We start from the raw sequence: 14216 nt of genomic DNA, 5'->3' as shown, positions 1-14216 counted from the left end.
ATTTTTTTATAATGCTAGCTTCTCAGACCTAATTATTAGATGCTAATCAAACTCTCCATTTTAAAAGAGTTTCCAGTCCTATGGTTCAGGTTAAAAGTTTGAGGAGAGTGAATAATAGAATTAGGCTGGAAGGGACACTGAGAAATCATACGATCCACCTCTCAGCCCCAAGGAAGAACTAAGTACCCTTATATAATCCCTAGGCAAGGGTTTGTCTAATGTGCTCTTCCACATTCTCAGTGATGGAGGTTCCAGCATGTCCCCAAGCAATCTGTTCTAATGCTCTAATATCTTTGCCATTAAAAAGGGCTTTCTTCAAATCTAAACTGAATCATGCTAGAGTTTAATTCCATTGCTTCTGTTCACATACGCTGTACTTTGATGAATGGATGGTTCTCTGCCTTTCTGTAAAAGCCATTTGTCTATTTGAAAACATTATTTTCCATCACCTTCTCTTCTTAGTCAACTCTTCTTCTGGCTAATGAACCATATTGCTCAGTCCTTCCTCACAGGCCATGTTTTCAAGATTTGCCATCATCTTTGTTTTCAGTTGTGGACTCTCTCACCTTTCCTGAAGCGTGGAACAAAACCTGTACTGAGTCAAACTAAGGTTTCACCATTGCCAGGCAAAGCAGAGGATTACTCAAAGTATTTTACACACTGTACTCCTCTCTACATTTTCCAGTGGGACACAAGAAATATGGGCAGGTTATAATTCATTATCATGCTCAGATCATTTTTTGAGATGGCATTTTCTACTCAGTCTTTTTGCCTTCCTCAGTGTACAGATGCAGCTTGCTGAAGCGCAATGCCTTGCATTTGTCTCCTAAACTGCACACTGTTTTTTTTTTTTTCCAGACCTCATCTTCACTATATCAAGCTGATTTTGCATTGTACCCCTCTCTTCCAATATACTCCTATTCTTTTCCATCTGGAAGTCACCTCCAGAGTTTATAAGCCTATCCGTCATTCCAGTTCCATCTGGGCTAAACGGGAAAAGAACCTAATCTAGGCTAGGCCCCTGCCAAACATGACACAACACATTCTTCCTTCTAAATGGAAACCATTGAGCATAGATTTCTAACTAGCTCTGCATACAGCCTATGATATTTTCATTTAGATCATAATTCCCAAATTTGCTTAGTAGAATATTGTACAGGACAGCTGAGACAACACTACTAAATCGAGACATGACATCAAGTGCTTAAGTGCTTCTTCTCCAACTCTAAAGCTGTTATCCTGTCAAAAACATATATATATACATATGAGATGGGTTTGATACGATTTGTTCTTGACAAATCTGCACTGGTTATCGATCATGATCCTGTGGTTGCATATAATTTTCTTGATAATTTATTTCAACATTTTTCCAGGAATTTTAATTCCTTGTTTAATAACTTGCTTGAATTATAATTTCCTGTCTCTCCTTTGCTTACTTTCTTTACTTAGAACCATTTGGTAATAGCTTCGCCTGATCATTAAGTAACAGTCCTCATGACCAAAGAAAACAGTGGATAAGGTGCTCTGAACATAGAGGTTCCCAAAATGGAGTGTTCTAGTAAAGAACAACCAACTAGCTTCCAGAGCCTTGAAAGTCATAGGTGGGGTGGGGGAGTGCATTATTTTATGTATCTCTTGGCATTACATATGTATTGTAATGTTTAGGATTCCCATTCATTATTTTAAGTTCTTTTGATTCAGTCATACTATCATTCAATAAATTAAGATCATTAATATAATAAATTGGTCTTTTCTGGTTTAGAATTGATCAAGATCCAATTGACACAAACTCAAATCACTGCCATTATAATGAAATCACAATTCTTATTATTGTAGTGATGTGAAGAACTCTCATATTCCTAGAGATCAGAAACAGTAAAATGGTCCTGAGCATGTTCTTATTTATATTATATTATATTTATTTATAAAATATATTTATATTATATCTACTTTCAGAACTCAGTAGAACTAGTTGGGCTGCAGATGTTTCCAAAAAAGTGATTTTCAGCCAGTGAATTTTGCTGTGAATGTCTGGGGCAGCCAATCCAGTCAGTTCACTATTTGACACAAAGGATAAGCCTTCCCTTTTCATGCATCATATTCAATTTTTTTTTTTTCTAATAATGCAATGATTTTAGACGTCCATAAACCAAGAACTGCAGTGCCACTTCCAGAATTAGAATTTTCTGATTTCCCTTTTAATCTGGGCAGTTCAGCTGCATCTTCAGATGCCAGGGGTTATCTGCAATACAGCCAGACCAAAGCTCAGCTTTGTTGTAAATGCTTACAATGAATTCTTTTACTAAGACTTAGAATCTCACCATATTTTATTCTGGGAAAAATTAGCCATGCCCTCGCTAATCCCAGATCAAACCACTGTACAATGATCTGCCTCGGCTCACACATAGGATTAGAGAGCATTGATTAGAAGCTGGAAACAGCATATTTATTAGTTAACTCACCCAGTATATTATAAACAACAGTACTCTAAATAACAAATTCCTCTATTTTTGTCGTACTGCTAAGCTGTTGCGAGCAATTAGTAATGTTCTGCATGGTTCAGGCACGAGTACCTTAAACATACCTGCACCACCTATATGGCTGAGATGATCTCTACAATTACATGCGGTTATTGAAAGTGGAAGATTTCATCATGTTCTCTTACCCAAACTGACTTGCAAGAACCAGAGTTCACTGGCCCTTGCCCTCAAAATCATGTCCAGAAAACTAACTCAGGCTTTCTGAGGAAGGACAGGAAAGCTGTTTGTATGTTCTCCTGTAAGGATATTATTTTGTGTCTTTTAACACTGCAGCCAGCGAAAGAGACATTCTTCCCTCTTTCAAACCACCTGCTACTCATCATCTTCATTCCTTGGCATCTAAAATGTATTGCCGCTGAGAAATAGCCAATTTTTCAGGCCAGAAATAACTATTGTAGTATGAGAAAAGATCAAAGGGACTTAAAAATACTTTTCATAATAATGTCTGTATTTATATAGCACTTCTCAATCTGAAGGATAAGCAACTAGGGTATGTCTTTGTAGTTCATAGTTTCTGTTTTTGTTGTGTTAAAGTTCAGCAAGATTAAAAACCCCATTAACTAGATTTATGAATGCTGAAATATGGGAAATGAGGGGTCATTGCATTATGATTTTCCAAAGTCAGCTCAATCTCAGCTCCTCAAATTTCACTATAATTCAACTGGGGGTGGTTTTCTGTCCCAATAATAGTTTAATATAAGTCTCAGTTTTAAGTGACCATGCTACATGAGACATAAGCTTGTCAAGTCCCTAATTTATCAAGGAGCTCTCCGTTTCCAAAAGGGGCAAGACACATGCATTTTTTGCCTTTGTCAGGTGCTCCTCTTAAATTAGTGCCAAAGCATCAGCTTGGAAAACCCACAAGCAGCAAAACCATCCATAAAACTTCCATCCGCTTCTGTCCAGGTTGCACCTCTACAGACATTCAGATCATTCTGCACAGATCCAGGCAATGTTTAGTGATGCTTTGCAACCTGCCAGCTATAAATATAAAACCTGATAAAGGTACGCTTACCAATTTCCCTTGAGATCTGCGTAAAAGCTTCTACGCCGCTCTCTCCATAGTTTCCTTCGGAAGCCAGCGTCGACACGTAGTTCCATCCGAGGGCTGTCACAATATCAACCATGGCCTGAGCTTGATAGGAGTCAGGTGGAACCACTCGAGAGAAAAAGTCATACCTGGTGTTATCGCTTAGCTCTGGAGCTGTAGATGCATAGCTGATTTGAGGTATCTGCAAATAAAATGACAAGTAATTCAAGCCAATCTAATATCATTTTCCACTATATACTTGTATGTCTGAAAGCTTAAAATAGATTATGCACAGGCACTGCACAGAACTGAATATCTCTGTTTAATTAAATCAGCTGATCAGAAAGCATCTCAGATTTTGTAAAATGTCAGTCAAGTCTTATTGTATAACACTCTCACCAAGAAATAATGCATTCTGCTTTTCTCCAGATGTCGTGATTCTTGACATGTAAGTATAACAACTTTTTTGATGCTGACTGTGGTAGGAAAGGGGGGAAGGGAAGGAGTTCTTGCTGTTACTATAGAAAGGACAAAGGTCACAGTTATGATGACTGCAATTCTTAAATGTTATACTTAAATTTGAGCAGTAAAATGTAGATTATTTTCATTTCATTGTTTTGTGTATGTATGTTTATGTCTGTGTTTTCCCACTGTCTTTCTGTTTGTCAAGTCTTCTGCCTCTTAGATTATTTCATTTTCCACTTTTAATATGGTATGTGCACGACTTAAGAATATGCAGACTATGCAGTTAATACCAAAAACCCATATAATGAAAATCCTACCAAAAAAAACATTGTCTGTATACCATACACATACAAGGGAGAAGAAGGGTCACAAGGAAGGTTTATGGCTCTCCACCATGATCTCCCTTGTGGAAACAAAAAACACTAAATAAAAACTGAAATACTTTTTAAAAAAAAAAAAAATCACAGAAAATAAAGAATGATGGATGATTGCTTATTAACTTGATTATCTGAAATAAATGGTTTGGGAATGTTCAGAAAAAGCTGTCCACGGGCAACGTGCAGTTATTCTGAAGAGTGTTTTGGTGGAAGAAAGTTTAATTAACATTTATGATAATTTTAAATAGGAAAGATTTTCTGATTTAAAATAAAACCGATGAAATACTCAGTAGCTTGAAATGAAAGATATCCCTAATACGTATTGTCATTGTATTTATAATCACTATTAATAACAGGTGCTTAATTCACATCTTACAACACAAATTAGTCTTCAAGAAAAAAAAAAAAGGTCTGAAGAGAGTTCCTAAATTTATTCTGTTGAGAGCCAGGGTTTACCAGTCCCAGATAATAGGTCATCTGGTAAATGCCACTGTCACTTTAAATGCTATAGTAGAAAATCTAAATACAACCATTAGGTCCTGTACAGTGTTTCATCATTAACACAAACAAACAAAAGACGAATTTAAGGCAAATGAATGGGATTCAAAGAGTCTGGGCAATTGCCCTACCCCTAAAAATAGCATAGATTCTTATAGCTTGAAAAAACATTTTATAACCTAAGGGATGGCAAAATCATTTCTCAGGCAGAAACAAAACAAAACAACAACAAAAAACTTTTATGTATCTTGGCTATACTCTTCTTTAGGAAATTTTCTACTCATGGAAAAGCTTCAGAATAAATAATCTAAAATGTTGTAATAACAAATAGAGAGAACAGAAAACAGGAGAGGGAGGATAACAGAAAAAGTAAGTTAAAGGTTATGTCTCATGGAAATAAATATTCCTAACAAAGGAAAGATCCACTAAGTGAAAAATAAAGGATGACTTCTCCTTACAAAATTTGCCTTGTATAAATACTCTTTCTTTCTGTAAATGTTTGAAACATCTTTATCTCTTTGCAGAGGACAGATTTTGGCCTGCAATAACACACAAAATTACGTACTTTTACAGCATGTAACATTTCCTTTCAGAATTTGTTCCATTACTCTCTAAAACAGTGGGTTTATTTGCAGATGGAAAAAAAATAAAAAATAAAGGCAAGCTTTATCGTTTTACTCATTTTGTTTTTCAGTGTGCCACTTTACCAATATTATGGGTTGTTGCTTTGTTGAAGATAATGTTCATAAAATCAACATCATTAAGAGATCTTTTAGCTTAACACTGTTTGTTGTTAAAAATCTTGATATCTAGCGCATAGAATTATACCCATTAACTTTCTCAGTTCTTGTTTCTCATCAGGCATGAGATGGATGACGAAGCCTAGATATATATTAGAGCTGTTGGTACAACACAGCAATGAGATGTTTTAGATCAACAGAAATATGTTACGTACGATGAATACCACTTATTTGGGGCTCTCAAAAACGCAGAGAAAAGATGCTACTTTTCTACTTAGCTCTTTATAATTCAGCTTCTTCCTGAGAGTTAATTCCAATAACAGTGGAAGTGAACAGAAAGAAAATATGGTTCAAACCAAATACCAGTGACATTCTTGGGTGCATCTAGTAGGCCTCTGACAACCTTGCAACAGCATGAACGGACAGTATGCTGTGTGAAAGAGAGATACGCTAAATAGCAAGCCACAAAGAAAGTGTTTGCCTAAGCTTTGAGAAAAATTGAATGATATTGAATTATTTTCCTTATTCCTTTTTATATACACCCCTCATGGTTGTAGATAGCACGTCACATTCTGGTACTTTCTCTCCAAAACTGCAGCTCTCCTATCCAGAAATATCTCACGGGTTTCTCTTTGTAAAGCATTTTACGCAAAAGTGAATGACAGCTTCCTTCCTTGCCTGCTTTTTAGACGCGCAACATGCATATAGAGAGGGGAACTGGAAAATAGTTTTAAAAGGTAAGGATCTGAGGCATCACATAATCACTGAAAAGACTCTGAACAAAACTCAAATAAACTGTTTGGCATGAGGACAAGTTGTTAGAATTTACTGGTTCAATAATCCATGAACGAAAAATATATACATTAAAATGTAACAACTCTAGTTATGGACTGCAGGCTTAACAAACCATTTGCATGTCCCTGAGTACATTTTGCAAGATAGAGCATAATGCTGCCTAAGCAAGGGAACTGTTATGCTCTATCAATTCAGTAATATGTGTTTTTAAAACTCCCTAAATGATAGTCTGCATTTATAATTCAGATGTAAATTTGCATTTTGAGAGAGACCTGTAAAAGGGGGGGGGGGGGGGGGGGGCTCTTATACTTCTCATTCTAAAATTCTCATTCTAAATTTTCAAAATTAAATACAATATACAACATTTATTTTGTACTTAAATGCACTGTTAATAGCATATCCTTTTCTTTAGGGAAAAAAGTTTAAAAATGGATTATATAACTACATTTGAATTAGTTGTCACACAATAGCTATCGCACTCACTGCCAATGGCGAAAAACATTCATGCCTGAATGTTCACTGATATTATATTTTCCTGTTCTTTCCTATCCTGTGGTTTGGCCACTGCCTCCCATTAATCTATAATATGTTGATTACGTCCATAATTTGAGCACATGATAGACTTGAAATTATTATGCAGAGAAACACATAGAAATATTATTTTAGATTTTTTTAAGCTTCAGCTGATCTATTAAAAACCCTAACTTTGAAGATGGACATTTGTAGCATGGTACTTTGGGTCTGAAATAATATTCAGTTTTAGTATTGGTCTTAATCCTGCTGCATACTGAACTACTCCTGAAAATACCAGCAATCCATCAGCCCTTTAATCCAAGTCAGTGGTGGTTTCATCTCATTCTCTCTATTATCCAAAGTCATTGGAATAAGAAAATGTTTTTCCTTGTTTTTTTTTTTTAAAAAGGAACAAAAAAGGTAAATAAAACATAATTGCCATAAGTAGATGGACTAATCCTTCAAGTTAGATTCATGCCAAAATCAGTAGTTAAATATGGTCTTTAATTTTCATGAGTCTTTCTGTATACATCACCAAATTCATTTAAAATCTGGCTCTAAAGAACTTCTCTTTCCATAGGATTAGACAAGAAGCAGCAGCTAGTTTCAGAACTAACTGTGCACAAAGTGTGATTGACCACCACTGTAAAGCAGAAACAACTTCTGAGTTAAATACCTACTGAAACATCACTATGGAACAGACTTTTACTTTGCGACGGAGAAGGTGTGGGCAACTTCAGCAATTCCAAGAGCAGATAAGGTGACTTTTCATTCATTTTAATGAAGTGGTAACCACTTCTAGTCCTTCCTATGCTGAAAATAAGAGCCATCCATCACTCCCAAATCCTGGACTATTCATAGAGGAGTATTACTCTGGATCTGTTCTGGACAGTCCAATGCAGGGATCCAAATCGAAACATAGAGAGGTGCTGTACTGAAAACAGTAAAGAAAACTGTGTGACACAGTTTGTCCTTCCAGTAAAGTTGTCCTCATCACAGCAGGCAGCCTTTAGTATGCCCTCTCTTCTGTGATACGGTGTCTAAGTTTTGGACAAAAGTTCAGTGCATCCTTATTTTATTAAGCTTTCCATGATGCATTTGTCAATTTAAAGTATCAGTTAGTGATTTCAAATGCCATTTTCCTTTACACAGCCTTTCAGGTGAAAGCATGATTTCGAAGCAGAATAGCAGACATAGTCAAATCCACTAAACTCATACGAAAAAAGACTTCAGAAAGGAATCACCAGTAATTCTGAACTTTACTGATTATGAGTTATACTCACAGCAGTAACCTGTACAGTCACCTAGCCTAATGAGCATAAATCACTCACATCTTCAGCTTCACTACCCACTCGGTCCTATCACTACTAACTTCGATATATCAGCTAGTATTTTATTTCCCTTTTCATCCTCACATCACTAAGAAGCCCTTTTTTTTTTTTTTGAGGAACATTAGAAATAGTACTTTAAAAATAGAAAATAATTGTAGCTAACAGATTGAAGTCAATGGGTTGAAGTCTTGAGGTTAGCAATTGCTCAATCAATTGGCATTTTACCACCAACTAATAAAGTTTGCAAAGGAGCAAAAAGGCTTGAAATAAAATCTGACTACGGTAACATATTTTCATCTTGGTGATTTTTTGAATTTTAAATGTCTATCATTAATAGCTCTGTCTCTTCAAGGTTTTTATTCCCTCCTCTGTACTGCAAGAAAGTACAAAATCTCACAACAATGAAATGAATCCTCAGGGCCTGGATATTGAACAGTTGTTGGATGACAGCTGAGGTCACTATCTTTTAGCTATTAGTCACATTTGTAAATTGCCATCAGCCAGAACATCATCTTAGGCCGCCTTCACTTTAGAAAAATGTGCCAGCCTGTGTTAAAGCAATGTTAAAGACATTCTGGGTAGACATTCAAGATTCAAAAGAGTTTGATGAGACTCAGTAACATCTTGCGCTATACCAAACAAGATTAAAAAGGTTCTGGTTTGTTACTAACTGTAGGAGGAGACTAATCGCACCCTAAAACCGCCTATTTCCCAAACTCCGTTGACTAGAAAGGGAGCTTGGAGATTAATTCAGATGTTATCTACACTATGTAGAACAATACTCTAAACAGCTACACATCTTCTGCTGAATCTCACCGTTCCACTCCTTTTAACTACACCTCACTATTGAGACATCTGTGCACAGCTAATGATCAACTTTAGCTTTTTCTTTTACAATGTCTTCATCTCCCCATCTATAACAAAAACTGAATAGGTGATCCATACCATCATTAGATACCTAGTTTCAGTAATTTTCAGAGATAAACCAACACTAGATCATCTCGGGAAGATAAAACACATCATTAACACTCTAATGCACGTTTAGAGGTATGAGATGCCCCTTTCAGTGTTCAGAGTGGCTGAGAAGGATGAAGCCTTGCCAGCTCCACTGACTATAAACTACCTCTGCTAGAAATTATGTCCTGAAAAAGTTTCCAAATGCAGCATATGAAGTTTTCTGATTCAAGATCTTTCCATATTTTTCACAGCAAGGAGGAACAATTTGTCACAATTTATTTTCCCAATAGATATAAACATGTATAGTTCTGAATTATATTTATTTAGAAGTATATGCTTATGCTCTCTCTTTACACTAAGGACCCTGATACAGCTTGAGACATTTGTCAAATAGTAGTCATTGTGTGTCCTGGAAGGTATCTGCTTCAGGAGCTACTACAGATTTACTGAAAAAAAAAAATTACATTCTTATCAGCTAGAGCAAAAATAATAACAAAGAGTTATGCTTTTCACCTAAAGTGATTTGAAATGCATTTAGTTCTAACAAAATATAGTAGAATTTAAAAGCTTTAGAAAGAGAAACAGAATAAATATAACCTGAAGGCTGCCATTAGCTGATTCCACTTGGAATGCAAGAATTTTTTTAATCCATTTGAATTTTTCCAAATCATTCTATTTACAGTCAATATCATACTGGTTCCTGTCAAGTGTGCTTGCAATTCAGACACCTAATGACAAGAAGCTTATGGTGAGGTAGTCTTGAATTTTTTGGAAGGCATCAATATGTTTATATGTAGCTATTTAAAGATAAGGTCTTTGTGGTAAAATCGAAAATAGCTATTGCTATTTTTTCCCCAAATCACAGAAATGATCCATCATGCCTAAATGTTTCAAGGCTGGGAAAGGTAAACTATTTTAATCTTTCTTTTCAATCCCTATTACTCTTTCCCTATCAGTTAACCCTATCAGTTTAACCCTATCAGTTACCTTCTGGGTTCTTGAACCTGAGCAGAATGTATCTTCAATGAGCTACACTCAGATTTTCATGAGAAAAGGCCGTAGCTGAAAATCAGTAAACAGTGGAGAAAGATTGCACCATGGTTTGTGGCTAAAAAAATTATTTCTACAACCATCATAGGTAGGCCTTGGCATGTGATAAATTATAAAGATGCAGCCACCATCCCAATGACAAGATGGAGATAATATCAAACAAGCAAATCATTCTTCAGTACTGATTTTCTCATTTTTTCCCCAACCACAAAAACAGAAATGATCTATCCCACCTGAGTATTTCTGAAGTGATCTCTGGAGCACTCGTGGTATTCTGAATAAACTGAATTAACTTAGAGAAATGAATTTCTTATAGTTAGCGTAAGTAATTGTTTAGTGTCAGATTATGGGATGCAGAAACATTAAAGATCTATATATCATTGCATTCTATCACCATCAGCCAGAATATATCTTCCATAAAGCCTAACCAGACTTGTTACAGAAAGAATGTGTTAGTTTACACGATCTGCTGTGCCACCCTGAAAGAACAGGATGCAACAGAGGAATTTATGTAATATATACTGTTAGAATTTGAGAAGCTGTTTCTTTCCAGTGGGTTGAAGTAGGTCAGGGACTCACTAGAAGTCATTACTTTTAATTACACACAAGGGATACAACAAAATAAAATAAAATAAAATAAAAGTAATGTGATATCACAATCCAAATCCCATAATAGATGCAGCATCTAGAAAACAAATTCACCGCTCTGGAAAGAATGGGTCTCTGTGCTCTGTGATGCACTTTAGGGCAAAAACATTAACGGATATTTATGCATTATGAACATTTTTACAGCTGAAGCAGATCTTGTCACACTGTGCATTGCTGTGCAACTCCAGGAGTACGAGAATCCATCTAAAGGACAGCTTGAACTGTCATCAATGTTCTGTGCAAGAGAGTACATTGATAAATGTTTAACAATGGCATTTTCTCAGTAAGGGGGCTCTATTCTGGTATTTTCACATCACTTTAAATCCTGTTTTCTTGCCTCTCCGAAAATCAACTACATTAAGCAGCTACGCATTAAGTTATCTACCATCTGTAGGCAAGCTCTTTCTAAATATTTCAAACCCAGTTGAGATCCAGGCACTAAATGATAAGATGAAGCAACAGTAGATCAAATGGGTATATTCATACTGAGACCACATCACACGGAGGAGGAAAATCTTAATCTTGGGAATAGCAGTTAGCTCTTCCTTCACAGTTTCTTATGTTGTCCAATCATCAGATCAAAAGAGAAGCCAAGGATGGTCAGATAGCTTCAGGGACTTAAGCTATTAAAATTCTTTTTCTACTTATCAGGGAAACTCACGTTTAATTATGTGTATCAATATATTAGACTTGTGCCAAGCTCTGTTGGGCACAGTGTGAACTCTGACATTTCAAAGCCTTTTTAGCCCTACTTTCTTCATTAGGGCCAGTGTCGCTGCTTTCAAGAGATGTAAAGATGCATTACTTTTGGTTCACAATTGCGGAGAGAGCTGTAACAATATGCAGATTGAGCTCAGTTGCCCAAATGTATATGCCCAATGCATGTATGTTTAGTGGGTGCTTGCAGGTGTTTTAGGGTATACTGCCTACACTTCATCTGCAACCCCAAAAAGCTTAGATTTCCTATAATTTCTACGTAATCTGTCTGCCTCACACTAATGACTTGGATACCCCAGGACATCACATAAAAAGACCAGCTGGAACCTAGGCAGCATATCCTGAGGTACCGAAACATGATACTAGATTTCCCCCATTTAGGCAACGGAAGCCACCTTCTACTTTTGATGAACAGTTTACTCTCCCACAAATATGTGTCTTGGCAAGGGTAACTTCATGTTTCCCTCATATCAGAGGGCATTAAGGGAACACTAGTGATTCATCACAGCTAGAGATTCCTTCTGGAATATAGCCAGGTCATAAGGGATTATAAAACATTTAAATCCAAGTATTATAGATTTGCAGAAGAGAAATGAAGATGACTTTTTTTTTTTTAAATAAAGTCAACCTCTGCAGTTGAACAATTTTACTTTTAGTTTTCAACCTTAAAGTTTCCAGAAAAAATTGGAAATGGCTTAGGATTGGCTAAGATGTAAATGATAGCTGTATTGCCACGGAGAAACGCCGAGTCTGGTCATTGCTAGCAGAAAAGTTGAAGTAACATGCAGAATACTGCAAGTCAAAAGATTGGCAGTCATCTAGGAATGAAGCTCTGAGGCCCATAAGAGTGATATTGAAGCCTTGCTTTCTAATCAAAGAGTACTTTATTTTAAAAACAGTAGGGTAACTCTGGGAAAAAAGGCATCCTCCCCTGCAAGGCTCCTGGACACCATATGGTGATGTATGTTCTGTTCCATCATTACCAGATTTCTGGTTTCTGACTTAAACTGAACGTTGACCATGATTCATCACTACATAGAGTCGTGGATTATCTTGTCAAAAGCATAATGGCAGGCAGAGAGGTGAAAATCCAGGCAATTCAAGTAAGAGCACAACTATGAGTGTTCATCTATCTACCTCTCTGTAAAGTAGGACTGTTATTGCTACCTTTGCCCCCAACTGGCTAGAAGTCTCTCCACTACAGATTCTAGAGAACTTTGAAAAGTTATGAATACTTAAATATTTAAACTCCAGGAAATGGATAGGTGCATTGGAAACAAAGAATTCACATGTAACAAGGAAGGGTATTTTTTCCGCTATAAACTCATCATGTGGTCAGAGTGACTTCAAATAGCAGGAATGATTTAGGTTTCCTTGTGTTTAATGAGGTCAGAGATTGGAATCCTCAAAAGGACAACCTGACTCCCATGAGCCTAATTGTCCCTGGCCCTTTGGAAAATCCCCACCTTGCAACATTGAAATGTGTTCACAAAAATAACTATCAGAGTCTCAGTACACAATAAAAGAGGCTTTGTAAATATGGCCTCAGGATCAAGTGGACTATTACCACCCTGTCCCCTCCCCCCAAAATATAAATAAAATAAATAAACTATACTGAAACCTGCAGGTCCAAGCACATGCAGCAGCTAAGTACCCAACAGGTCTACTGATGCATTGTGTAGACAGCCTGTAAGTTGTTCATGGAGTGCATGGTGCTTTGGAGACTGCTTCACGGCCAAGTCGTCAGAACAACACAAATTCTATTCAGAACCTTTCTCACGAGGCAGAAAGACCAAAGATTCTGAGAAATTAGAGCTTAAGTAAAATATTTCACTTTAAGTAGAACGTGTAGAATACCATAATATATGGTACCAAACAGAAAGCAAAATCATCAGTTTTCATAAATACATGTACTTTGCATGTTTTGTCATTCAGATAGCAAAGATATAGCATTACAAATCCTACACACAAACAATTAAACCACACAAGTAGGTTGTTACCCCATGATCTGTTGTAGCAGAGGTACCCCCTACGACTCAGCTCATACATCATCTGTTTGTACCTTCCCAGAAATCATGAGTAAAGTCTCCAAACAGGAATAAGATTGTAGCGAAAGTCATGATTTGGGGAGGGGAGTGTATGCACGCACATATACACACACACACACACAGAGTGCGCCATTTTTGCTACGCTTTCTGACCTGGACTAGTTAATGGTTTACGACTCCCCATCAGGAAGGTTACCGAAATTTTGTTTGTAGGTTGATATTTTTTTCCCCATATAAAAAAAGATAAAGCTTTAAGACAAGCAAAACTTGAAGGGAATAACATCTCTTGGAGAAACAGAGAGATCTGGCAGAAGTTTCCTACCTGTCCAGTAGTATATTCTTGACTTCTTCCTATTTAGAATATTGGAGCAAGCTTTCTGGAAAACAGTTCAATGACACTCCTTATTGGGTAAAATGTATGTATACATACAAAGAAACACACAGGTGCTTCATATACATAGGTACTTTTTTCTGTCATCTCCCTGTTTCTTCCCTGTCTTCCTATAAT

The 14216-nt window shown here is 36.5% G+C and overlaps 1 protein-coding gene across 4 annotated transcripts in view; it reads right to left on the bottom strand.

Annotated features, from left to right (window-relative positions):
- GRM8 (glutamate metabotropic receptor 8) overlaps positions 1 to 14216 on the bottom strand; it is a 345111-nt gene that overhangs the window by 272994 nt on the left and 57901 nt on the right. For all 4 annotated transcript variants that reach the window (XM_009686395.2, XM_009686397.2, XM_068931743.1 and 1 more), the window contains exon 3: positions 3556 to 3772. In XM_009686395.2, coding sequence (XP_009684690.1) covers positions 3556 to 3772 — 217 coding nt within the window. The remainder of the gene's footprint in view (positions 1 to 3555; positions 3773 to 14216) is intronic.

The sequence above is a fragment of the Struthio camelus genome, chromosome 1 (genome assembly GCF_040807025.1).
Source record: "Struthio camelus isolate bStrCam1 chromosome 1, bStrCam1.hap1, whole genome shotgun sequence".
In the NCBI taxonomy this organism is placed as follows: Eukaryota; Metazoa; Chordata; class Aves; order Struthioniformes; family Struthionidae; genus Struthio; species Struthio camelus.
Note: the sequence above shows the minus strand (reverse complement) of the source record. Positions and strands in the feature narration are given on the sequence as shown.